The 25,803-nt window shown below is 40.0% G+C and overlaps 2 protein-coding genes across 3 annotated transcripts in view; one reads left to right on the top strand and one right to left on the bottom strand.

Moving 5' to 3' along the window:
• Positions 1-701: 701 nt before the first annotated feature.
• LOC100577092 lies at positions 702-4,244 on the bottom strand. 2 transcript variants are annotated; one of them, XR_003305948.1, is made up of 6 exons: positions 3,352-4,243; positions 2,388-2,526; positions 2,125-2,314; positions 1,529-1,602; positions 1,211-1,461; positions 702-846 (listed from the first exon to the last, which is right to left on the bottom strand). XR_003305948.1 is itself a non-coding variant. In XM_006565055.3 (4 exons), the coding sequence occupies exons 1-3, from the start codon at positions 4,045-4,047 to the stop codon at positions 2,127-2,129; spliced, it is 1,023 nt and encodes a 340-aa protein (XP_006565118.2). In that variant the 5' UTR covers positions 4,048-4,244; the 3' UTR covers positions 702-846; positions 2,125-2,126. The 2 variants fall into 2 exon arrangements, 1 of the variants encoding a protein (XP_006565118.2); XM_006565055.3 differs by lacking the exons at positions 1,211-1,461; positions 1,529-1,602 and having other exon boundaries at positions 3,352-4,244.
• Positions 4,245-18,258: 14,014 nt separating this feature from the next.
• The window catches only part of LOC100578423, a 340,640-nt gene continuing 333,095 nt past the window's right edge, over positions 18,259-25,803 (top strand). The window contains exon 1 of the mRNA XM_016915971.2: positions 18,259-19,760. The gene's annotated coding sequence lies outside the window, so the exon portion shown is untranslated. The remainder of the gene's footprint in view (positions 19,761-25,803) is intronic.

Raw genomic sequence — 25,803 nt, 5'->3', positions numbered from 1 at the left:
ATTTCGAGAAAAAATGAATTTAAAGAAGACAAAAATCAACAAACCTATGGAAAAAAGTATATAATTTAAATATTGTTATTATTTTATATTAATTTATATCTATAAGAAATTATTTAATACGATAAAACAATTTTTGAATTTTCCAGTCAAACAGTGTCAGCGTTTGAAAAGCATTTGATTCTGCTAACTGAAAGTGCATCGTTCTACTGAAAAAAGTAAGTAAAATAAAAAAATAATGTTCATATTATATTTTATTACAAAAATATTTAAAGTTCATTATAAATTCAAAATACTGCATTGTTGAAATCGATTATTATATTATATTTATAAAATATAGTTTTTTAATTATCGTTTCAAATTCATTCATATCGCGCCAATTCTCTGTTATATGGCATCTATATAGGTTAATTTCAAACAATGATTAAATAACGTGCATTTATTTTATTTTATTTTATTTTTTTTAATGATTCGTTTAATATGTTTATAAATAAAATAATTCATATAGAGAATCGAAGAATTTATTTATCAGACATCGATATGTACATATATATATTTTATAATTTTTGATTAACGCTTCATATATATCGTGATAAACGATGAAAATCACAGAAGTATCCAAAGTATTTGTTTTTTAGAGCTGTAGGTATTAATATGAAAATACGTATCGAAGATTTTTTAACTTTTGTCAAAATACATTCATCTTTTGATTACTTTCACACGATCTTTACATTGTATTACAATATCATATACGATAAAGTACGAATACTTAGTATTCTTTCGTTTTCCATTTCGAATAATTTTTGCAATTACTTATTTACACAAACACTTCCTATATAGATATTTTACCTAAAAAGAAAAAAATAATATCATTATATTATAATCATATTAAAAAAATTTTTCAAAGAAATATATAATATAATATATATAAAATTAATCAGATAATTGCAATAATTATTATTGCTTAAGATTAAAAAAAAATTATGAAAAATATTATGAAATAATATAACATCAGAGACATAGGAATATATAAAATTCATTACTTTGTAAATTATTTGCATTGTTTGCATTTACTGTATTATTTATTTAATTTTACTGTTTATTATTTTATATTAATTTTACTGTTTTATTTTTAATTAAAAAGAAATTTCAAATGTTTATTTTTAAACATAACATGTTAATAATATCAAAATAAAAATAATGTAAAAATTACCTTATAAAGAACAAAAATATAAAGAACAATGATGGAAAACGGTAGTAAGCAGATTTGTTGCCTGTCCTAGCAGCAAAAGGAAAGTTTTAGGTTCTTTGTAAATGCGAAATTTGTATTGGATGTCAAAATTGTAAAATATAGGAAGATACAACGATTTTTATATTGGAAGTCCTGTTGAGTGATGGATTCACGAAGCAATAAGAATTTTTTTAAGAATTCGTGAACGTGAGTCGTTGTGCAATATGTAAGACCTAACAAAATAATTTCAAGTTATTTTACAAAAATCTTTTTATAAAAAAAACATATTTGAAAACCTACCATTCAGTCTAAGACGTGTACCCTGTTATTGTTAATGCGAATGAATTTTCAAAGAATTCAATTGATTGATCTTACTGAAAAGAAAGTAAGAAGTAAAATTAGAATACTATTGTATTTTAAATTTTAGATTTTTATACTTTTACGTTAAATTATTAAATTTTTTAAATTCAAATTTTGCTTAAAATTAAATTATCCTAAGATTAATGTAAGTTGTTAATTTTTATATTTAAAATCTCTTTATCAGAAGAAATCAATATCAATTTTAGTTTAACCCCTTAATGTTCATAATTCAAATTTTATTTTACTATTTTTTTTAATTATTCTATTTATATTTTATTTCTATCATTAATCTTCATGGTACAAAAATTACTACATCCTAAAACCACCAAAATGTATAAACATATTTACAAACAATATATTTAATTTTATATTCGTTATATATCATTCATTACCATAAAAATATTTCAATTTTTCAATTTCTTTTTAAATTTAACAAAAAAAAAATTTTTCTTAAACGTTAAGAGAATTAGAATTCAATATAAATATTTACTCTCCAATATTTTTTCATATTTTCAACGCGTTGTTAATTAAATTACCTTTAATGCCGTCGAATGAGGCGTGTGCGATGGTGAAGAGCGTTAATAAGGACTCCGATTTCTTCGTCAGATTCAGCCGATTGGCGTCTCGATATTCGATTATTCGGTGTACCACTGATGGAACCAGAGCTTTGCTTAGATTGCTGGATTGGGAACGAAGAACGACGAATAAGAGGCGGTGGTCTTGCACCTACGATTCGATTTAGATTAAACTGATTATTGCTAAACGATTAACATTAACAATGCTCGATTATATTGTATACCTAATAGGCGAAAAGCGGATCGATGCATTTCGAAAGACTTCGTACTCTTCATTGGATACCTCGGTAGGAATCGCCTCTGAATGGGAAGCTCGATCGTGGACGTTTTTCTTGAGCTGATACTACCTGCCTTAGACGAGTCCTTATGCGTTTTTTAAACATATATATACATGTTCGTATACTCGTGTCGTATTTTTCTTTTTTATTTTTATTTATTTATTTTTTTTAATATTTTTTTTTTTATATATTTTGGCAACATGGAATGGGAAGATACATTTTAGTGAGCGCGTGAAATCAATCAGTGTAACGTTTCGTTGCATTCCACTTATCTTTTTTTTTTTTTTTTTTTTTTTTTTACAAAAATATTGGTTCTACTCATTAACATTAAATTATATATACGACATTACGTGTCTATATACATATAACTATACTAATACTTGCATAGCATCTAATTTGCGATACTAAGAATTTATATTAATTGCACTTCTACGTCTAGAAATTTTCTATTCTATGATATTTCTTTTTTTTTTTTTTTTTTTTTTTTTAAATACCTTAATCAATTAAGATTCTCTGTATTATTATCGAATCTAGATACACAGATATTGCAGTTGCAATATCCAAGAAATTCTACATCCCACATTTACTATTTTATACTTTCATCGATGTCTTTTATTTACTTATTTATTTTTTTCTTTAAATCGATACTCTACTAGATATACATATTTTTCAAAGAACATTCATTTCGAATGTTTGGTTAAACGATCATCTCTATCTCTGCCTCTTAAATGTACCTGTAACGTATCTACACTGATTGGATTTGCAACCACGAAAATAATAATAATATAGACATTATATAATCGTTAAAAATCGTTAAATATGTATCATAAGGATCAATAGCATACATATACATTAGCCTCAGATCAGATCAAATTTACAAGATAAACTAGTGCGGTTTCCGCTGTAATACCTTGTCTCTAGCGAAACGTATTCTCAACACTTCAACGAGAGCAGCTATTGCTGAAATGAGAAGCATCGTCACGAGAATGTGTCCGGCGACCAGGACCGATTTCGATCGACGATCCTCCCCACTTTCCTCCACTTTATCCGTCTTATTATCACTCTTGCCAATCTCCCTCAAAATCCTCGTACCCGTGTCTTCCTTCCTTCCTTCGTTACCGTCCTCCTTCAAACTTCCCTCCTTCTCCTCCTCTTCCTCCTCCTTCTCCCCCTTCTCCTTCCCTCCTTCCCTCTCCTCCACCGTATCATTCCCAATCGTCGCGAAACTGGTTCCCGTGTCGTAAGTGCAATTCCCATCGTAATCACTTTTGAAAATATACTTCAACGTGTTCTCGTACTCGAACCTCGGGCAACGTTTCAACCTTTTGTGATCAAATGGAATCGGAATTATCTCCTCCTCCTCCTCGACGGTCGAGTTCCCCGTCGCTTGTACGCTTGTCTCGTTACCCGCTGCAACGATCTCGTCCCGGCTGTAGTAATTCGTGTTCAACAGTAATCTCAACGGCAACGAGAGCAATACACCGAATATGGCCAGTATCACCAGAATGCTGACATTGATGCCCATTGAGATCCGTCTCTCGGACATCTCGATGGAAGGCGTGTTCACATTTCCCCGTTCCTCGCCCGTTGTTGTTCCGTGCTCCATGTTCCGTTCTGCGATGTCCCGGCCAATTTCTCCACGTTCATTTCGTCCGTCTCCTCCTACGTTTCTTTCTTTCTTTCTTTCTTTCTTTTCTTTTTTTTTACCAAACTTTCGAAACCAATTATCCCTCTCTCTTTATCGTGCACACGCAACTGTTGCGCATTCTGTTGTGACTGCGGTTCCAAGCGAATCCCTGGATGTCGGTTGATTATTGATTTCCTCCGTGGCCGAGGCGGCCACGTACGCGCAAGTCTCCCCGGCGACACTCCGTGCCGTAGTAATTAAAAAGAGCGTCCTTTAAATCGGAGGAATGGCGGTTGAAACAATCGACGTTTACATCGCCGGAACTACCCCTCGTTTGAGTCGATCACACGCTTGATTGTGCTTCTTGCGAGCTTTAAACGTAAACTTCTTGTCGATTGGGAGGCAATTATTAGACGTCTGACGGCTGGAAAGTTGTAATTGGGGGTATAAATAGAGCGTGACGTAGGTTTTTTTTTTTGGATTTTTCGTTTGTATCAACTGGGTCGTGTCTTTCTAATGGGTTTTTCTTTTTGTTTGAGATGAATTAAAAAGTAATAACGGATTGATTTGACCTGGAGGCCTTCCAAATGCGTTCTTAATATAGATGTAATGAGAAATAGATGTGTATGAGAAATAGGGGAATTTGGATCGAGTTTGGGGGAATTGAATAGTTTTAAAATTATTATTCTTCAATTTTGAAATCGATTAGCCATCGAGGAGATAAAAATAGAAAAGGGATATCGGTCTCGATGACTCATAAAATTGATATCACGTACATATTCTGTGAGAAAAATGATCCACATATCTACACACTAGCAATGAAATCTAATTTTTCTTCTTTTTCTAATCGCGTTAACTAATCGCCATCATTATTGAGAAGGCCTAATTCTTCGACGAACTTCGATCCAAACATTAAGTTCTTAAATAGTTCATCAATTAAATACAATTCAATTTCGATTCTGATGCGTCCTTAATTTTTCTCTTAATTACTCATTATACTAAGCAAATCGGATATCGATCGATATCAAATCTTTTCAAATCTTCACTTCTTCTCCCTCTCATCCTACTCCTCCCCTCTTCGATACGTTCTTTTTTTTACACATTTGGCACGAATCACGAGTTCGAGCGTGCCACGAGCTCCCCACGAATATTTCCCCCTTAAAACCGAAAAAAATCTGCATGAAATATAAGCCACGAGGGAATCGTGGCCGCCGTTGATAGCGTGGTCGAAGAAGGGCCGAAGGCGGCGCAACGAGTGGATTCATCGCGCGGATACACTCCGCTCTCCTCTCCTCTCCCCTCCCCTCCCCTCCTCCTTCGTTGGGAGGAAGGTTGCCGAGGCGGCAAGAGTGCGAGGGAAACGGTTTGAAATGGGCAGGTTCTCTAGCGCATGCATATATAAATAATATTAGACAATATCGAATTAAAATTCGCATCTTTCTGGGGGCGAGCAACAATGGAGGGGGTGGGGACGGGGGACCGTGGGGCCCCAACAAAGGAAAGTGGCCGCCTCTTACGTGGTGGTGTGATGGTGGTGTGCGGTGGTGGGTACGTATGGCGGCGGCGTATGAAAGTAGTAAGAGTAATAAAACGGTCGCGAGCAACAACGGTTACGTTGGAGGGAGGCGAGCGGGCGAACGGCGGAGGGAGAGAGAGGTAGCGAGGAAGGTGGAAAGGGCGAGCGAGCGAGATATTCCGCGAAGGTGAAAAGAGAGGGGAGGGGGCGAGAGGAAGTATAAACAGAAAAACAGAGCAAAAGAGAGGGAGACGGAGGCAGAGGAGGCAGAAGAGGAGAACGGCGACCCGACCCGACCGACCGGTAGCCCAGCCAGCGCGCGTATATCTTGCTCTGCTTGCAACGCGCCGCCGATTCTTCGAGGTTCTCATTGATAAATTCGTCCTACGTATCGAAACCGGACCGCTCCATCCCTTCCACGGCCTCGTCGGCCGTCTCTCTTCCCTCCCCCCCTCGAATCGATTTCCCTTTTCGAAACGAATCATTTCGAAAGAGAAATTATATCGAGAGGCCGTCTCTTCCTCTCCTCTCCTTCTTTCTGATCTCGCTCCTCCCCTCCTCCTCCCTCGATAATTATCACGAAGCCGTGGTCGTCTTAGACACGTTCTGCAAACACGTTCTCGAGTAGTTCTAGATATCGAAAAGGGCGTATAATTAGCGAGAGGAACGCGAGATGCAAGTCAGCCTGGCATTCTAATTACCACGATTATTAATCCATCACGAAGGCGAGGTTTATATACACATCCGTCCGTGTATATGAAATCCCTCCCCGTGGACGGGATTCGGATCGTTTGGAACATCCGTTCCGCGTTGATATCGCGGAACGTTAATTTAATCTTATAATACCAGTTCCGTTCCGTAAGGAGAATATATCCCGTAGTCGATAGCGGGAACCAGTTTTCTCTAAACGAAAGGAGCATAATGAGATTAGCCGGCGGGCAAACATCGAAAAACGATGCCTGTGGAAGGATACTGCGGGCGAATGTATCATCGGTATGTAGAGGAGAGGGAGGCAGGAAGGAGAGAGAGGGAGAGAGAGAGAGAGAGGTGCGCAGGTGCGCCTTGCTATATAAGATTATCGGTGTTGCGAAGTCGGTTTGCGCGAAAGATGAGCTCCGTCTCGGGAGGTTGAGAGCCAGGGTATGTAGAGCAGATGCTCTGCCCATGGTGGCGGGGTGCGTGATTTTTCACCGCCGACAGCTCCTCCTTCGAGAACCGCGCATTCCACCTCCTTCCTTCTGCTCCTTCGACCCCTCTCGCTTCTTGCCCAGTCGGTCCCCTTCATCCTTCACTCTTCGTTCGCAACCGCTGCTCCTGCTGCTGCTGCTGCTGCTGCTGCTGGTCGATCCCTCTCTCTCTTTCTCTCTGCCTCTCTCTTTTTCTTTCTCTCTCTCTCTCTCTCTCCAATACTCCTGTTGCTTCGACACGCGGGTCTCTTCTCGTCTCTTTTCGTCCCTTGGTGGCGAACATTCGCAACGTATGCGGCGGACACGCCACTGGACACCAGTTGCACGATCTTAGATTTGCTGATCTCGCGTCCGGAGTGCACCGATGCACACACAGGGATGCGCTCCGGTGCAGCGCACCGCCTCGCGTGTGCGCATGCACGCACGCGATACACAAAGGGCTCGTCACCGTTCCGAGAAATGATTTTCAATAATCGGCCAACGGGGAAATGCGAAAAGGTACAGTGTGTCCACCTCGTGTCGCGGTAGCCTATTATCATGATTTGTTGTTGTTACAACGGGATTCGAATGATATTGTTCGAGGACGCGTAACATTTTCCAAAGGGACAAATAAAATTGAAAGGGTGAAAGGGAAATTTTGGAAGGGAAAGAGTAAAATATTAAAAATTTATCTATAACATTCGAATTCGAATATTATTTATTCGTGCAAGAAGGAATTAGGTTATTTCTATCTCGCGTTAAGTTGAATTTTCTTTAAATCTATCAGATTCATCATACAATAATTATTGATTTTCTGATTATTGATTTATTGATTTTCAATAATTATTGATTGAATTTCATCATAAAATAGTTATTAATAAATAATGTGGGCTGAATGAACACATTTCGATTCATTCTTCTTCAAAGATCGTACGTTTGCAACTCCTAAAAAGCACACTTCTTACTATTCCCTCAAATGTATATTTACAAAACGATCCTTTAACATTTGATAATTTGTAATCGAATACAAGATAATCGAATATGATAATTTCCTTTAATTGAAAGAGAAAGAACAGCCTCAACTCCGTGTCTTCAACCATGATTCTTTAATAACGTGAAAAAAAAAAAAAAAAAAGAAAGAAGAAAAAGGAACTCTCAAATGAACACATCTTGAAGGAAAGAAGGAAACCTTTAGCGGAAAGTACCCTCGAAAATGAAGTTCCATCTTAAACACACCATTAAGTCCGCCACCTCCATCAACGTCCACCCCGCTATTCCCTCTCGCCCACCTCGCGCGGAATAACGATTTACAAGGAGCCCCGTTGTTGCTCGTCGGCCATCGTTCGTTACCTTCGTAATTTACATTTGCCACGTACAACATAGTCGAGCGAATAGCCGGTTGAATAGAATCAACACCGTTTCGCGGAGAGGAGTAACCACGGTGGGACGAGTGATTTACGTAAGCCCCGCTGCGTATCGCCGTACGATAGAAAGCGAGATCGACTTGTAAATCGGCGTCGTGTCATTACGCGGATAGGAGAAGGAGCAGCAAGGAGGAGCTCTCGCGACGAAAGAAGAGGGGGAGAAGAAAAAAAAAAGAAAAAACAAACCATCGACGATATCGAGATACACACCTGGCTTCCTTTCGATTCACGATCGACGGGTAAGATCGGAAATCGCCGTGCCATGGCGGAGGCATTAACCGTCACTGGAGTATCGAGGGCGCGAATACGGCTAATTGGCGTAGCACGAGCCGCGTGTAAGTAAAGGTAGCTTAGGGGAGTCGCATAGCTGTGAAATTTCCATCGAGGCCGTTTATAAAGCGTCGGTCCGGGTTGAGGGTCGGTGAGGGGTGATAAGGGGGCTCGAGGGGAGGGGAAGGAGAAGGGTAGGCATCGCAATTACGCAAATTGCGGCTCTGTTCTCGCCTCCTCCGGGCTTACTGCCCGCGGGACGAGGCATCGTGACGAGCGGCCCCGGCTGAAGGATGGCGTTACATGGAATGCTTACGGTTCACCTTCGTGTCTACGCGGACTAAGTACCTGTTCTACGTTTGTTCGCCGATAAATGATGGACTATATTTGTGGAGGATGTTGAACAAGCGAAGGTGGTTAAAATTTTTGTATGTTTTTTCTTCTCTCTTTTTTTCTTTTTTTTTTGGAGATAAGGTATGAAATTTGAGAGAAGGTTGAAATTTGCGGCCACAAGGGGACCACCGGCGTAGGTTCGATTTAAGAAATTTAAGTTTAAGGGATTTTAGGTTAGAGTATGTTTTTAGGTTACGTGTGTGCTTGAAGGAGATGGGACGAAAAATAGGTTAGGTCAATGATTTTAATCCGCGATTTTAATCCGGAATAAACTTGAATTTATTTTATAGCAAATATATTTATAGCAATTATTGGCGAATTATATAATTACAGGATAAAAAATATATCGATGATGGTAATCTTTTTAATCTTTTCGAATTCGAAGTATTTTCAACGAATGCTCATATCACACAAGAAATCAATTTTCACTTTCTTCGAATTTCTTATTCGATTCGAATTAAATACACGAAGATCGAATTTATGAGATACTGGACGCGGCCACGTTCCATCGCGTTCCATCAATTTGGCAGATCTTCAACGATGTATTCGTATCTGCTAGAAACGATCATTCTAGAACACGATCTAAATAAATAATCGATCCAAGGATGATGAAAAATGCCGTTTATATCGTGGAAATTGGTTGAAAGCCGTTCGAAAGATTCGACGGAACGCGTACTTGTCGTTATTCTTATTAGCGCCGATCAGCCTTTCGATAAATTTGCGTCGAGAAAGATATATATATATATGTATGCCGCGAGGAAAAAAAGGACGCCGTTATACACGCGAGAATATCCTCTAGCAGTTTCTGGTTAGATGTCGCGGCCGTTTTTGCTGCACGAGTTGCCGTATGCATGGCGCGCTGACAGTGCGCCTAACAGAGAGCGACAGAAAATCTATCAGGCTTTCAATGAAAACGATGGGATACACCGCGGCTGGAATTTCTAATGTCGGCGCGCGCCAACTATGTCGGGCACGACGATTGGCGAGAAATCGTTTCACCACTTTGTTGCCTCGTTTTTGCACCGACTATGAATCTATCTTATCGCTGTCTCCTCATCCTTTGCGCCGTTGCATCGGTTTCGTAGAGTCACTGTGAAGTCACAGAGCTGCCACCTAGAGGAAATTTAACCAACGAATTTTCACGTTGATCGTGATTAATTTTGAGGATGGGTAATTCTTGCCTGTACATGGCTACACCATATTCAATTGATAATAGAAATTATAATTAAAAATTGAAAATGATTATTCGCCAATGTTTTTGTTAAATTATTATTGTTTCATCATATATACAATTATTATTAGAATTGATATTTTGAACTGATATTCAATTATTCGGTTTCTCAATTAAATCAATCTTTTTATCTTTTCACGAAATTCATGAATTTTATTATCCCGTTATGAATACATTATCTTGTTAAAACCCAAACCCATCAAAATTTTTACCATTCAAGGCAATATTTCTCAATACTTCTCATTCGTATTATGCAAATTGAATCATGTCCTCTTTAGCATCATTGATTAACAGAATTGTTCCAATTTTTTTCACCATAGACTCTCGAACAAGTCTAAAAAAAAAAGAACGAGAATAAAAATCCATAATCCTGATTGATATAAACTGATTTAGCCGGCAAGAAGGATTTTTTTTTTTTTTAAGAAGTTGGGTTCGCGTGAAGCCGCTCACCAGGGGCGTATTAACGGCGATGCCATAACGTGGGCATTTATTTCTCTATCGGCGGCATCCATTGAAAGCTGGGAAGAGCCACGACCGGTAGGAAACGATGGAAATTTATACGGAGCCGATAATTAGCGAGCCGAATCGGCTTCTGGGAGGAGCGTAGCTCAGTGGCCGCGGTAATCGCCGTAATTTATGCCCACTTCTCAGTATATAAGCTCGTTGAGATAGGCCAGGAGCGTAAAAAGGCGCACGGCGAAAATGTCGCCCAATTAACGGCGAATTGGAGCGGTCGAGGTCGCGCGCACGTACACTCCTGTTCCGTTTGTGTATGTATTTGCGTACACGTGTTCTGTGCAATGTGTATATATATATATATATATATATATATATATATATATATATATATATATGCCTGGCGTATTTCCATAAAAGAAAAAAGGATGGAAGAAAGTTTAATGTTGTTTATTGGCCACTTCTTTGAGGAGTGAAGTTTTATCGAACTGGTAAAACTTTTGAATTTATCTCTGGTTTGCGGTAAGGAGAATTAATTTGGGAGAGAAAGGCGTTTGAAATTGCAAGGAATATTGTGATTTTTATTAAATGAAAGAATAGGTGAAATTGTAAGGAAATTTTGATTTATCATCTTTTTCCAAATTAGTTGGGTAATTGTTATTTTTCCCACCATGTATGTACGTATATTATATTATTTTTTTTAAAACGTATTTTTATAAAGCAGAACCATAAAACCTTTATCGATTAATCGCGCTATGACTGTCAGAGTTTTCTCTAATTTTGGAATCCATTAGACCCAGATTCAAAGTGCATAAATATAAATTCAAAAGAAGATCAAAGCTGTGTCAACTTCAACAGTTATCGATACGATATTAAAATTTACGCTGGATGATAAATTTGCCATCGTTTGTACATCAAGTACGAATTCTCGATTACAAAATTGGCAAACTGCATAAGACACGCATCATAAGAGACTGAAACAGGAAACTGTTCAACCTGTCATTCCCATTTCAACCTTAAACCACGAAAAAAGATCAACCATGAGAGAAACACCATTCATACTAAAATTTTCTCTTTGAGCCGTCAAACCTGTCGATCGTCGAAATCATACACATTATCGACAGTTCCACTCGAAACCCATCAAACTTGTCATTCGCAATTTCACCGCGAGCCAACTCGGTCATCGAAAAAACGAGCGAACAACGAGAATCGAGTTTGAATATAATTTTATACGATAAAAATTTGCTTCGTAACAACAACATCACAGTATTTGTTCAAATATATTAACCAAATCTGCATTGAATTATACGTATAATCCAAAGATATATAATTTGATAAATCCTGAAATATACAATTTTCGATAAAATTTTCTTTATACACATATACATTTCTCTATCTTTGATTATCATTATGCAAAATATCGAATATAACTCATTCACCGTATTGAAACATAAAATTCACGAACGAAACTCTTCGAACTTTCATCGATCCTCTGTTCTATTTTTGAATTATATCAACAAGAAATGTATTCAGATTTTCGTTGAACGGTCCGGATAATTAAAATCGAGCAACCGCGTGTGTAATAAATACGTACAGATGTTCTTAAACATTCTTAAGCGCGGCCAGGTAGGAGTAAAGGAGAGGAGGCAGGCGGCCGAGGAGTAGTAAGAGTCGCTTAACGAGTCAGTCGCGCAAAAGCCTCGCCGCTTCGCCATTAGCGTGCGAGTGAAAACCCAACTTAATATAGCGCGAGCGTTCAACCGGACCGGGGAGGCCCGGCCTCCCTTTTGAACTTCGAGCCACTTTTACGATTTTATTATTGGCTCTTACGCTCGCGATATTTATGCGTCGCCGCGCGATATTTTCCACGCCGCAACGCGCGCCCGCTTTAACGACACCCTCTCCTCGCGCAACAACCACGACCCTGTTCCAGGGGCGACCCATCCCGTGGATAATAACCCTTTCGCGCGAGCGCAACTTAATTAGGAAGGCGGTCGATGCAACGAGCAACTTGCGTCGCGCGCCCTTCCACCCAACTCGGAATACTGGACATTTCCAATTCAGCCGGGATTCCGGCCACGCATTCGGATAATTTAGTTGCCTGCTGTTCAACCTTGATTATGGGCGCTGGCGATTCGCTTTGGGAGAAGGGGAATGGAGGGATTTGGCCAGCTTTTTTACTCGATTTTTCGAATTGGGAGAATGTCGATGAATGTCGGGTTTGGATATATTATTTGACGATCCCACTTTTCTGATTATGTTTTTAAATGTTGCACTGATGATAAAATTGAAGAAGAGATTCTAATGTATTATCGGTTAAAAATTGTTCTTTAATCAATCGAGGGAGTCGTGCACGCTTGCTCGAACAAGTATTCTTTTTTTTTTTTTTTTTTTACTGTGATTTTATACCATATGCTCGATAATAACGCTGGATGAAGATATGAAGCTGCTGTCAGAAACGTATCCATTACCGTGGATGACAAAGTATAAAAACGTTCGATAATATCCCACGTCTATCCGATGTTAATGACCCTAATAAATGTAACCGAAGCAAGCGGAGGAGCACTGGCATTGAGATAAATCGATATATCTACGCATCTCCGTCGGCCGCTCCGGTTAATATTTATTTATGCATGTTAACCGGCCAGTTTCAAACTCGTTTGGCGACGGGAGGACCTTCTTCTCTTCGTTCACCAAACATCCATTTCGAAGCATCCTTTGAAATCCTTATTGAACACTGACGATCTTTCTATTAATTTCAATTTAATCTCGATCAGTTGTATGCAGTTCGCTTTTATCGAATATACTCGAAGAATTGCAAGAAGAAATATATAGATTATTCGAAGATTTATCGAACACTTACGTTAAAAACAAGAAGCTCGACGTATGAGAAACGATTTCCTTTATGTTTCAATAACTTAAAAACTGCAAATTATCATTTATCAAATGATAGAGGTTAAGTAACGCTCGCACGAAGACGAGCATTTCGTTGTGCATCCCTCTAGCGGCCAACGCAGCGAATCACGTGAAAATACCCAATACTTCCCACATTCCGACACATAACCAACAAAGAAAAGTACACGCGCCTCTGCGAAATCCTTCCTCCTTTCGAATCTCGAAAACTTTCCCTCGACTCTTATTTTTATGGATACATTGAATAGGGAAGGGTGAACTGACATTGTCCGCGTGAACTCGTAGCGTGGTACACCTTGATGTAGCTGTTCAAAGATACTTTCGTCGCTGAGATCTTATCTCGAGCGAGTGTTACCTATGGTTTCCACGAGCGGCGTCCATATATGCAAAGTACGAATCGCACGTTCTATTTGTTCACCGTCGTGTGCACGTGTGTGTGTGTGTGTGTACGTGTGATGTGTGCACACGTGTATACGTGTCGATTCTCTCCTCGAGGCTCGACTGCAGGAGGGACCGTTAGAAGTCGATAACGATATTCAAGCAGTTTTAAAGGAGGTCTGGCCCCACGTTGCGTGCTGATCGTGTCCATTTTACGAGGCGCGAACGACAGTCTTTCATTGCTGATCGGCCATCACACGGACAACGCCTCGCATGTTCCCGACAGGGAGGCTAAGCAGCGTTAAAGCACTCGTGATTTTCAAATTCTCATCTCTGTACTGTGTACACAGCGGGACATATACTTGTCCCGAGGCGCATTGACGACGGTGAACACGCTTGGCCAGCCTCGTGACTTTTAGTATGCGACCAAGTTCAAGTCGTAAATCGCCTGATATTTCTGTTTAATGCGCATTATACTCGTGTACGCGTTCGCTGTTTACATTTCTCTATTTGTAAATCGTTAAACGGAAGGTGGTGCCTTCCGTGGACGAGTGGGATGCAAGCGATGCCGTGATTTTATGTAATTAGAAAACTTGCATCGCGCACTTGAGAATTGTTGTGAAATATAGATGGATATAATGGAGGGATCTGTGATAGTAAAAGTTGTTACAAGTTTAATCGTTTCGTTTTAAATATAACGACAGTGAAGAAAATATTCTATTTTCTATTTTAATGTTTTCTAATTTTCACGTCGTTGGTAACGTCGAAGAATAAGAAAATGTATCAAAATTAATGATACAATGTTAGCAAATACACAATCCTTGATTGAAATCAAATTAGGCTCATTTTCATCGCGTATCTCTCGATTGATGTGATCGCAAAAAAATAAAAAATTTTTCATTTTCGCGATCTGTAATCACGAGAAGTAATTAACCGGTTCTGAAGCAATTATTTGTCACGGCAGCTGTCGAGATTGCTTTCGTGATATTACGAATAACTAACTGGCCGGACAAATCATTATTTTCGTCGGCGAGCTTTTAACCTGTGGCCACAGGGAATTCTCGATTAAAATTATCCGTTTCGCTTCGACGTTCGAGTCGGTAAAAGATAGTGTTGCAAAAAGGACGCGCGACAGAGGGCGGCACGTGTGCATACAATAGTATCGGCTTACGATTCGATCTATCTTGCTACCATCGAACGTGAAAACCTGGAAGTCATTTCTGCCACCATTCCGCATGGCTGCCCATAGCTATGCCACCACTACTATTACCCGATCGAGCATTTGGCGCTCGCGGTTACCGAGAGACGAATCCAATTTGAAAATTCTCGAGGAAACTGAAATCGATTTTAAAAAAAATCTCATCCGTTAAGATTAAAGATGTCGGATTAACTTTCTAGGTTAGATTGTCCAACATGTATTTCATTCGTTGTTCCCTTTAGAGATTATTTATTTTTTAATAAATTCAAAAAGATAAAAAAAATATTTTAAGATATCGATCTATCTCAATTAATTATAATTCTCATACAAGATATATTTCTCATACAAGTGTAGTAAATTCGAGTAAAAAGGAATGATAGCTATTAATCCCTTTCGCGAACATTTTACACGACTTTTAAATTTCCTTCTGCGCCGAGAATGACTCGATGTTTTTCTCGATTCAATGTTCGAACGGCAATTCGTTGGAATGACTATCGAAGCGGGTAATGACTGGATGCATCTAACTACCGTGATCCACCACCACCACGATCTTTTTTTTTTACACGCATCACGTTTCTGACACGTCAATTCAGAACTCGGTTAACAGATGGCAATTTAGAGTCCGTGCAACCATTCACGCGACGGTATTCTAAATATTTGGTGATTTATGCCTTACGTTTCTTTACGTTCGAAGAAATAAAAAAAAAAAAAAAAAAAAAAGGAAAAAAAAGAGGAACGCTTCGGTCGAGAGATTCTAAACGAGGATGCTGATGATGATGCCACGTGGTCTACTTGCGATGAAGATTTCTAACGAGTCATGTCGATGATTAATCGATTCTGGCCGGCATTCTTGTAACGAGCGGCCTCGCACGGGAAAAGTACGAATGAAAAATACCTGAATCGAGCGTTATTTATTATCGCTATTACGGATTCTTGCGGGTTACAGCCTCGCGAACTGAATTTCACCGTCTTCCGGATAATAGAGTTTTTGCTTTTAAGTTCAATGCCAATCTGGTGGTATGAATTTTATTTTCTCTTGATATTTTATTTTGTTGATTTAGCGAGCTGTAATTTCATGCTTGAGGTTCGTAGGCATGTTGAACGTTAACTGTGCAATTTGATAAATTCTTGGAATAATTTTCAAGCAAAATTGGAAGATATGAATGGGGAGTAACAGATTATCGAAATTATCAGCGATGAAGATGAAAGTTTTTATAATTGTTTGAAATAATTTTTAAAAAAAAATTTTTAATGAAATTTAAATGAATTATTTCCACCGAAGACGAAAGTGTAAATTAATTAATTGTTTCAATTTAGAAACGTGCTATTGAAATTAAAGTGTTTTTCATTGTAGAATTTCGATTAATTGTTGGACATTGGTCAATTAAATTCGTGTACAAGGCTTGTCGAAGGTACATTCGAGAATTTCTACGTCCAATTTCTAGCTGAATTACATTACGCATTGCGTATCAGGCAACGATATCGAATCAGTATCTTTATTTGTATAGATCCGATAAATCAATTACTTGTATCGCCGTGACGATAATTTACAGTGTATCTGTCTCTATCTTTCTCTCTCTCTCTCTCTTTCTTGCTTTTATTGCTCAAGCTTTACGCTGTAAATCGCGTTTGCTGTATATTTTACTATTTCCACGGTATCAGCAATAGAGTCAAAGATGTTTTACGACTTTAATCAGTATCGTGGCACAATCAACACCTATATTCTATATCATGTCTTTCTATAAATATATGTTTCTCCATTTTATGAGAGATGTAAACACCAACTTTTTGCATTTGAATTTCCTCCGCGAAATTTTTGTTCTATCCCCTTCAAATTATCAATAAGTGTTGGCGTTAAATTATTAAATTATTTTTCTTAAATTAATAAATTTATCCGTTTGTTCATAGAATAATTGTAACGATAAAAATGTGAGACCATTATTATTTCTTATTCCTTCTCGAATAAACAAAATTTATTTCGATGTTTTAATTAAAAATAATTTCAATCGAAAGGGAAATATATTATTGTTAATTTAAATAATACCTCAAGGATGAAGTTAAAAGTTTTACATTATCGGTTCGTAAAATTCACCTTTGTTTCGTTATCATTTATCAGCTTGAGTAGAATGAGATTTTAATGCTCATTTTATGGTACCATTAAATTCATCAGCTTTATCTTTTGCGTAGGTTCAATAATGAGCATAAAAATAAACAGAGAAGTCTCAAGTTCATACATTTAGATATAGATCTAAGAAATAAAATCTAGTTTAATGCAAAAATGTGATATCTACAATTCCACCTATAGAAAAAAATTTATTCAAATTTCTTTTAAGATAAAAAATAATTCAACGTAACAATTTTCAATAAACAATTTCATTCACAATTAATCCCAAAATGAATAAAATTTACACAAAACTAATTCAACTCAACGTCAACATGTAAAACGTTACGTTTATTTAGAAATATGATTTTGAATCGTGTCACATTTATTACTCATTATCATTGGACAAGATTAATTCTTTAAAAAAAATCATATCACAATCTGAATTTCCTGTCGGTAACCTAAATAATTCACCCACATTTCCACCAGATGTCAACCATCCATCCAACGACGCCCAATCATCATTCTTCCTCTAACAAAAAAAAAAAAATCGATTCAAAATTCAAAAAATATCGCATCCAACCATTCAATTCCACTATGCCATCTAACAAATCACGCTAATCTAATATTTCCTTCGCGCATTTATAACTCAGGCAGAAATCCGAAATCCACGGAAGTGGTCTCGTTCGACAAAGGTTACGGCAGATCCATGAATCATTGCTATTCTGACAGTAGTTCAAATAATCGGGCTCGCGCCGAAATAATTTCGCCATGGTTCGGCAATCTTCGTGCGTTTCCGTTTCCGTGAGCATCACCGCCTAATCTTCGTTCTTTGGATCGACGCACACACGCGTCCTCTATCACCATTCCCCCCCCCCCCTCTCTGTTTCTTTCTCTCTCTTTCCCACGTTCTAAAATTAAAACTGTAGCTCGATCAAACAAACGGCCGACACGATTCCATTTGCTCTTCGCTATAATATCATAGACGGGCGCTCACGCGTCCAATTCAAACGATTCCATTAACTCGCCTAATCGAATCGTAATTGCCGCCCGGCGAAACACACGGCGTGTGTGCTCGAGCCGGGATCAAATCGAGCGTCGGCCGCCTCGGAAGAGTTCGTCAAGTTTCGTATGAGCGGTACATCGTGTGCTCGTTTGACCTGTACGTTGAACACGCTCGACGCTGCAGTACGCGCGACAGAATCGCTTTGTTTACACCGCGGCGCGACAACCAGCGGCTCAATAAATCCTTATAAGCGACAGCATAGGCGTTCTTTACGATCGGATACTGACCGTGACCGATCTGGAACGATCGGTCGTTTCTGAAACGCTGTCAATTTCCGATTACACATGTACACGCAGTGAGCTATCATACATGAACTTTGATCCTTTTCGTTCCGTCGCTTCTCAAATAGAAATATCACCTGGATATAATCGAGGAAATATAATTTTGATTTTCGCACAATAAAAGTTCTTTTTTTTTTTATGTTTTTTGTTTTACAGTCCAGGAGAAACAAGAGTGAGGAGTAAAAAGTAAAAGTGAAGAAGAATTCGAAATTTGTGCACGATGTCTCGATGTTCAAAAATTGTTCCTGTACCAAAATTGAAAGAGATGAATGATATTCTTCTTGTGCACAGCCGACGGGTAATCTAATTCCCGGTGATAGTGATGTTACTTCTTATCTACGCTTAATCTAACAATCGAACCATCTTTCTATGAACACTCGACGAGAAGGAACATTCGCAAAATGAATTTACGAAACTCTCGAAAATTACTTATCCATTATCGAAAAAATCGAATCGAACTGAACTAAACTCCCAGCCATTGAGAGTTCTACGAGATATCCTCACGATGCATCTGTCTCACGATGTATCGAGCGTGAAAGAGCGTGCCCAGTTCGTTCGCACGTGCAGTTAACGTGTCGCAGTCATATTGGTCCGGAAGCGTGCGTGCATGCGGTATGTGCGTACGATTGAAGGAAACGTTGAACGTATTCGCAGCACTCCGGTTCCGGCGTTCGGTTGTGCTCGTACGGCTTCGTTTGCATAGAAGTGCGTGCGTAACGTACGCCGGAGGCCACGGCGTAAGGTGGTGTACACGGGATTCGGATCGTCCCGCCGCTTTGTTTACGCTCGTATCGGGCCGATGATCGAGCATCGTGTGTACACACCGCTTCTTATCCGCCGTTGCGTTATCCACCTTCGAAATGGCGCGTGTCGCGTGACGAGAGCCTCCTCAGTCGGTTTTCGCGCGTGCAACGCTTCCGATCGGACCGTCAGACGCGTGTCGACGATCGTCGCCGTCGCCGTCGCCGTCGCCTCCTACGTTTCTCTCGATCATCCGACGGGGAAGAAGAGCTGCGCTCGCGTGCGCCTCTCTTTCCATCACGGTCGTGTGCGTACGTGTGCTTGTGTGTGCGCGTCTCTGTGTGTATGTGTGTTCGTTGTGTCGTCGCGTCGGTGGTCGTGGCACACGTGTGCCTCGTTGTCGGTTACGCGAATCCAACCTTATTGTGTGAGTTCGTCGTGAGAGTTTGCCGCGTGTGACCTCTTCCGTGACTAGGAAAATGAGACGATCCAGTGGCAACGCGTTCTGAGGATCATCGAGGAGGAACGGCAACGGGCAACCAGCCTCGCATCGAACCGGTGAGTCGTCAATTGTCTTCTCTTTCTCTTCCCGATTGTCTTTTGCTGATACAATATATACAGACGAATAAGAGTCCTGTTATTGCTCGAAATTCTCGCTAACATTCTTTCCTTTTATTATATATTATCTACGCCGTATATTTTAAAAACGAAATATTCGAAAATACGCCACTCGTTCAATTTTCTTGGAATATTTTACCAAAAGGCAGGGACAAGGCGTGAGAGAGAATGAAAACAGAAAAGGAAAAAAAAAGGGAAACAACAAACAGCGCGCCATCGCTGGGTTAAGGTCTGATTCTATCTAGTTTGGTTTGGTTTTCGCGTTTCCTGGAATTATCCTCGACCCGGCTCGATTGTTTTGGAGCGTGAAAGGTGCGCAGCGGCCTTCGACTGCTCGTTGGATATCTGTGTCAGGTCGGCGGAAATTCTTATTTGCGTTGTTGGCCAAGGAATGCCGTACTTTCCCGGGCAACCCGTGCGTTTTCGATTTTACTCCCTTTCCCTCCTCCCTTCCCTTCGCTTTTTTTTTTCTTTCCTCCGCCAAACGTTTGCCTTTTGTGCGTTGTCTCTCGCGCGAATGGCGACCACGTGTTTACGACTCGCTCGATGATCGTCGCCACGTTTGGAAATTACAGTGTACAGTGTAGGCGAATTAGAATTAGTTGTGAAGGGGGTTATGAGAGGGATCGATCGGTTTTTGTTCTCGATATATGATATCGACGAGAATCAGGATCGTCGTTATTTTATGTAACTTGTGCTGTAAGGTTATATAGAGAGATAGAGTAGACTGGCAGCGGAAGTACAGGCTGCTGATAGCGGAACCCGAGGTGAATATGGAGTTGTTCGTCGTGTGTACATTCCGATGGAAAAGTTATCTCGGTGTCGCGAGATATATTCGCGTGTTTTTTGAATTGCGATTTTTTTTTTCCTTTTCCTTTTTTGAGAATATCTTGGAATAATCTTAGCTTTAGGAAATGATACAAATGATTAAATTTTTTTTTTACAGATTTGATTAATAATTAATTTAAAGGAAATTCTGTACATTAGTGGTTACAGAAAATATTTTATCGCAACGTTATCAGAGAAATATACGTATTTTGTATTGTTTGTACGATATGATAATTTGTCGAAAATGAAATGTAGAATCTGATAAATAGGACTGGTTTATTGAAAAATAAGCTAGCCCTAAAATATCGTGTCATAAAGATAGAAATCTAGAGCAAGTTGTAAATTTGTTAAAATTAACCAAGTTGCAGAATGCTTGTATTTCTCGTAATTTACGTGATCCTCGCGAAAGGAAACAAATGAAAATCAAAATAACTCAATAATCATCGGATATTTTTAAAATATTGTTTATTATTACACTCCAAGAATCACAAGCGTCCGCCGTTACAAGATTGCAGAAAGATCTCCGCGCAAAGCGTTTTACTATGTTTGAAAGTTTGCATCTTCAACAACATAATTCACTAAAAACTTGATCATCAATCCCCTATAATTCTCCCTAGCAAACTTTTCAATCCGAACAATGTTATTATAAGTTGTCCATCACGGGTCCATTTAATCTTTCACATTTAGCCCGGTCGAAACTTATATAAACTCTAAATGATTAATCTAACGATCGGATCAAGCACCCACTCGAGGCATCCTCTTGATTTATTCCTAGAGCCGAAATCTTAACCTTAATTTTATCGCATATCGGTTTATTCACGTCGAAACGCAAATATAAAAAGAACGATATATATACATATATATAAATTTTGCTCAAACATCCGCAATCCAACGACTTCGACAACAAAGTACATCGAAATTTAACAGATCCAAGAGTTATTGGAGAAGGCTTTCCAAAAAAAAAAAGACAATTTACTTTTACACTTTTTCTCTTTTTCACACAGAATTAACCCAGCAAGGATAGCTATCATTCGATCGTGGGGCGATTCGATTAACGAGTCTCGAGGCCGATCCCTTAACGATTCTCGTTCGGATCGGATGATCGCGTCCCGCCGAGATTTTCCAACGAGCAACGATACCCTTTCTCGCTCGATTCCCGAAGAGGCGTAAAATCTAGACCGATACTCTATCGTCCCAGAGGTGTATCGTGGAAAGATAAGATAGCGGGTTCCCTCGGTTATCGACTCGGTTACACTTAGTTCACCTGCGTCCTAGGCGCTCTTATCTCGCCGTTTTATCGGGTGACCCCTGGCTCCGTGCACGGCCGGCCAAGATATCGGCCGTGAAGGAACGTCCTGGGGCCCCTGCCGCGATACCCGTCGCTATAATGTCTACATCGGAATGGTGAACAACACAGGGACGACCCACCTACCTTCCAGCGTCCGCTCGTTCCAATTTCCAGGATTGGCTCTCTCTCTGTCCTCGTCCGTCCCTCTTTCACCTACCTTCTCGCCACTCGGTCTTATTCGCATTCCCCGCCATGCAGATCTTACCTTTCCACCGGCGTGCGTTCCTCTCGCTCGCCACCCCGAGCCACCAACAGTCGCCTCTCTATTTCTCTCCCTCTCTCCCTCCCTCTCTCTTTCTCTCTTCTTCTTTCGTTCCACCGAAGATGCGATCTTGTCCACCGACGACCACGCCTTCACGGTGTACACGGAGCGTGCAGAGAGAGCGTGCGTCGATCTCGTTTCGAGAGGAGACCGGCGTGTGTCGTTCCTTCTTATTTCACCCGGAGACGAGGGAAGCGGGGGGAGGGGAAAGAAGAAGAAGAAGAAGAAGAAGAAGAAGAAAGGAAAAAATGAGAGGAGAGGAAGGAAGAAGGAGAAGAAAGAAAAAGAGAAAGAAAGAAAGAGAGAGAGGGTATCGAGCACGCTACGGGTGTATAAACCTGAAGAGCCGCGTGGCGCGAGTTTGATGATGATGATGGTGGTGGTGGTGGTAGTTGTGGTGGTGGTGTTTCGTTGCGGAGAGGGTCACAAGGCGACACTTTTGCAAGGTAAATCTCGTTTCGTCGTGCGGTTCTCCTCTTCTTCTATTTAGTGGACGGACTTCCGTCACTAGGGGACGTTCCTCGTCGTGGTTCGATGCGCCGCAAAAAATCGGCTGCGCTCGGCTGGAATGTCATAACCACGGGTTTATACAAGGTGGTATCGTTCAGGTTTGATATTTGATTCACGTTTATATATCGGAGAAGAAGATGAAATATTTTTCCTTCGAAAAATCGAAGGACGAGTGAAAGTAATTCACATTTCGATCACTTTTTCTCGAAATATATCAAAAAATCTTCAACCGTGATCTCATTCAAATAAAATGATCTATCTTCTTTTCCTTCATCTTCTCCTCAAATGATGGAATTAAATAAGAGAGAATAAAGAGATTCGTGAATCCGAATTCACTTCGTTATTTCGACAGATGGCGTATCCTCTCTCGCCAGGGTTTGAGAGCTGGTGGCTGTTCGATTTTACGGTAACATTGATAATTTACGATGACGGCGGATGGAAAAGCCGCGGGACCGTGGAAGGCGAGCAATCTCCATGCTTTGCTGCCGTGAGCCAGGAAAGCTTTATCGGCCGTCGCGTCTCTTATCCCGGTGCGTCATTACCTTGATAGCAGCGTGCGTGCAGCTCGAAAAAGAAAGCTTATCGCTTATCCTCTTCCAGGAAATACGGCGAACACGGCGATACCGCAGGGAAATCGAATCGTATCTCGATGATTGCCTCATACCTGGCGCTAGACCGATTTATTTTTTTCTTCCTCTCTTCCTAACATTTGCTCTCTCTTTTTTTTATTTTTCCTTTTCTTCGATCTTTCCTCTTCCTTTCTTTTTCCTTCTTCTTTCTTCTTTTCTTTTCTTTTTTTTTTATTCGTGACAACGAGTCGATATCGATATCGCGGAATTCAGAGAAAAGATCTATTTTTTTCTTCCTCTCTTCCTAACATTTGCTCTCTCTTTTTTTTTTATTTTTCCTTTTCTTCGATCTTTCCTCTTCCTTTCTTTTTCCTTCCTCTTTCTTCTTTTCTTTTTTTTATTCGCGACGACGAGTCGATATCGATATCGTGGAATTCAGAGAAAAGATTTATTTTTTTCTTCCTCTCTTCCTAACATTTGCTCTCTCTTTTTTTTTTATTTTTCCTTTTCTTCGCTTCGATCTTTCCTCTTCCTTTCTTTTTCCTTCCTCTTTCTTCTTTTCTTTTTTTTATTCGCGACGACGAGTCGATATCAATATCGCGGAATTCAGAGAAAAGATTTATTTTTTTCTTCCTTTCTTCCTAACATTTGCTCTCTCTTTTTTTTATTTTTCCTTTACTTCGCTTCGATCTTTCCTCTTCCTTTCTTTTTCCTTCCTCTTTCTTCTTTTCTTTTCTTTTCTTTTTTATTCGTGAGTCGATATCGATAATATCGAATCGCGGAATTCAGAGAAAAGATCGGCAGTATGTTTGCGGTGCACTCGAGTGTCGCTGATGGCGCGGCGACGATTCCGTTCGCGGGATAGATAAAGTTGGCTCGCGACCTTTCGACCGTGTTGCGAGCGTGATAAAACGTAATCGGTCATCGGGTCGTCATAGATGAAATCCCGTGATAAGGGAGAAATTTGTCGGCTGATGGAATTAGAGATTGAATTTTGTTTATTCGATTCGTCGTGGAATTTGTTTATCTTTCTTCTTTTTTTATCCACATAACGAGGTTCTAAAAAAAAAACTTTCGAGTACACTTGAAATAGGTGTACGGCAATTTCTATCATATTTCATCGGCGTTGATCTTTCTAACTTCACATTTTCACATTACGCGTAAAATCTTCTTCGAGGTAATTGTAAAGAATCGTTCAATTGGATTTTTGATCGAAAAGAAAACGGATCGAGCTGATCATAAATCACAACTGATGGAATTCCCTTCACAGAATTCATAACTCACAACTGAAGAGAATATATTTTGCTCAGCATATAATCATCGGTCGAAAGTACTGAAAATCGTTTCCACGTATAAAATTTTCTTACACTCACTCGCTTCCTCTCGCTCGAAAATTTCCATTATTCCTAATGAATACTCGCCATTACCTTTCCAAAGTATTCCAAGATCTTCGATCAGGACAAGTCTTCGCGAACGAAAGAAAAGGAAAAGAAAAAAGAAACCCCATCCAATTTATCCCCAAAGTTCTACATTAACCGAAAAAGGCCAAGGGTTTCACCCAAGCCCCCGAATCAAAAAATTCAATGAATGAACGCCGTTTCGACCCCCCCCCCCTTCGTTCGTGTCCCAGCTCCATTACGCGGTGGCTAATAGAAACGCTTAACATTCTCGTCGGGTATTAAGATATCGACGAGGTCTCTCATTATCCGTCATACGATGGCGCCTAATATCACGGTGCACGATCTCATCGCCCCTCTTTCGCCCCGTCCAACACTTTTCGTACACCAAGCCGTTTCTGGCTACCTTCTCCTTCGTATACCCTTCGTTGATAGTCACCAAGTCGAGGCCCGGGTTCTCGACTCGACTCGACTCGACTCGGCAAAGTCGAGGGGAGAGACAGGGGCGGGTTGTATATACGCGTATACGGTTTGGCCGGCGAACAAGAGGGGCAGGTGGAAAGGTTTGTGCAACCTGTTGCTGCGTCCAGAGGAACGTACGAGGTAGGATGAGAGTGTGGCTCGGTTGTGGGATCGGCATGAGACGCCGCGCCGTGCGGAGAAACGTTGTGCCCCTTGGGGTATAGCAATCACAATGGGGCGAGTCTTCTTCTCTTGGTGATGTACGTCGCTTTCTTGCCTTCTCTTCTTCTTCTTCTTGAATATGTACTTCTTCTTCTTCTTCTTCTTCTACTAGTAGTACTACTCGTGCTTCTTCTTATTCGACCGCGCGTTGTTTTCTTTCTTGCTCTTCTCTCGTTCTTCTTCTTCTTCTTCTTCTTGGACATAGTGCCCCCGGGACACGATCCCGATCTGACGCGATTTGCATAATTCCAGTATCCCCGCCCAGCCGTTCAGCTGCTCAATTATTAGCTGGAATTTAAGACGTGTTTAAGAAAATAGCAGCTCGACCCGGCTGCTTTTTGCTTCTGCCGATTCGAGTGGCTTCTCTTCCTTGCTCGCGGTCACG

The sequence above is a fragment of the Apis mellifera genome, linkage group LG13 (assembly GCF_003254395.2).
Source record: "Apis mellifera strain DH4 linkage group LG13, Amel_HAv3.1, whole genome shotgun sequence".
NCBI lineage: Eukaryota > Metazoa > Arthropoda > Insecta > Hymenoptera > Apidae > Apis > Apis mellifera.
Note: the sequence above shows the minus strand (reverse complement) of the source record. Positions and strands in the feature narration are given on the sequence as shown.